Source organism: Austrofundulus limnaeus, unplaced genomic scaffold, assembly GCF_001266775.1.
Source record: "Austrofundulus limnaeus strain Quisiro unplaced genomic scaffold, Austrofundulus_limnaeus-1.0 Scaffold1805, whole genome shotgun sequence".
In the NCBI taxonomy this organism is placed as follows: Eukaryota; Metazoa; Chordata; class Actinopteri; order Cyprinodontiformes; family Rivulidae; genus Austrofundulus; species Austrofundulus limnaeus.
The window spans coordinates 1-625 of NW_013954207.1; the positions used below are offsets into that span (position 1 = coordinate 1).

The 625-nt window shown below is 38.6% G+C and overlaps 1 protein-coding gene across 1 annotated transcript in view; it reads right to left on the minus strand.

Moving 5' to 3' along the window:
- Positions 1 to 164: 164 nt before the first annotated feature.
- Positions 165 to 625, minus strand: part of acap2b (ArfGAP with coiled-coil, ankyrin repeat and PH domains 2b) — a gene marked incomplete at its 5' end in the record, with an annotated part of 16,331 nt that continues 15,870 nt past the window's right edge. The window contains 1 exon segment of the mRNA XM_014033680.1: positions 165 to 254. Coding sequence (XP_013889134.1) covers positions 207 to 254 — 48 coding nt within the window.

The window sequence follows — 625 nt, forward strand, 5'->3', positions numbered from 1 at the left end:
GTGTTGCAGTTTTATTTTAAATAGACCACAAGTGAATGATTTAGACGTGAAAAAGGATTTAAAAGCATGATATGATACCTTTTTAAAGCTGGGGTTCAAAATGAATCTGTTGTTTCACTGTGCTGAGCTAACATCAGCACTTCAGCTCCCTGCACCACTGTTCCTTCACTAACTGTTAGTCAGCTGACTGCCATCTCTGCACTGATTCAAAGGAGCATTGAAATGGAAAAGAATGAACTCACCTGTATGAGGGTCTGGAACACGATGATGGTGTTGGGAACATACAAGACATGGAAAACAAAAGACAAGTTTAGTTTTTCCAACAGCAGAATGCTGCAGAATGAGGATAATGTGATGAACTCTCAGGTTCAGTGCACCTCTGGTAATCAGTACGCCTTTCACCTGATTAGGATGTACATACCTTCAAATTAAAGCTGAAGTCCACAGTTCAAACACATCATGTTGGGTATTTACAGCCAAAAACATACAAACTGTGTCCATGTTAGGGCTGCCACGATTAGTCGATGACTAATCGATTATGAAAATAATCAATGACTAATTTAGTAATCGATTAATCTTTTTTTTTACTTTTTTCTCTCCAAACTGCTTTGACACCTTCCACTGC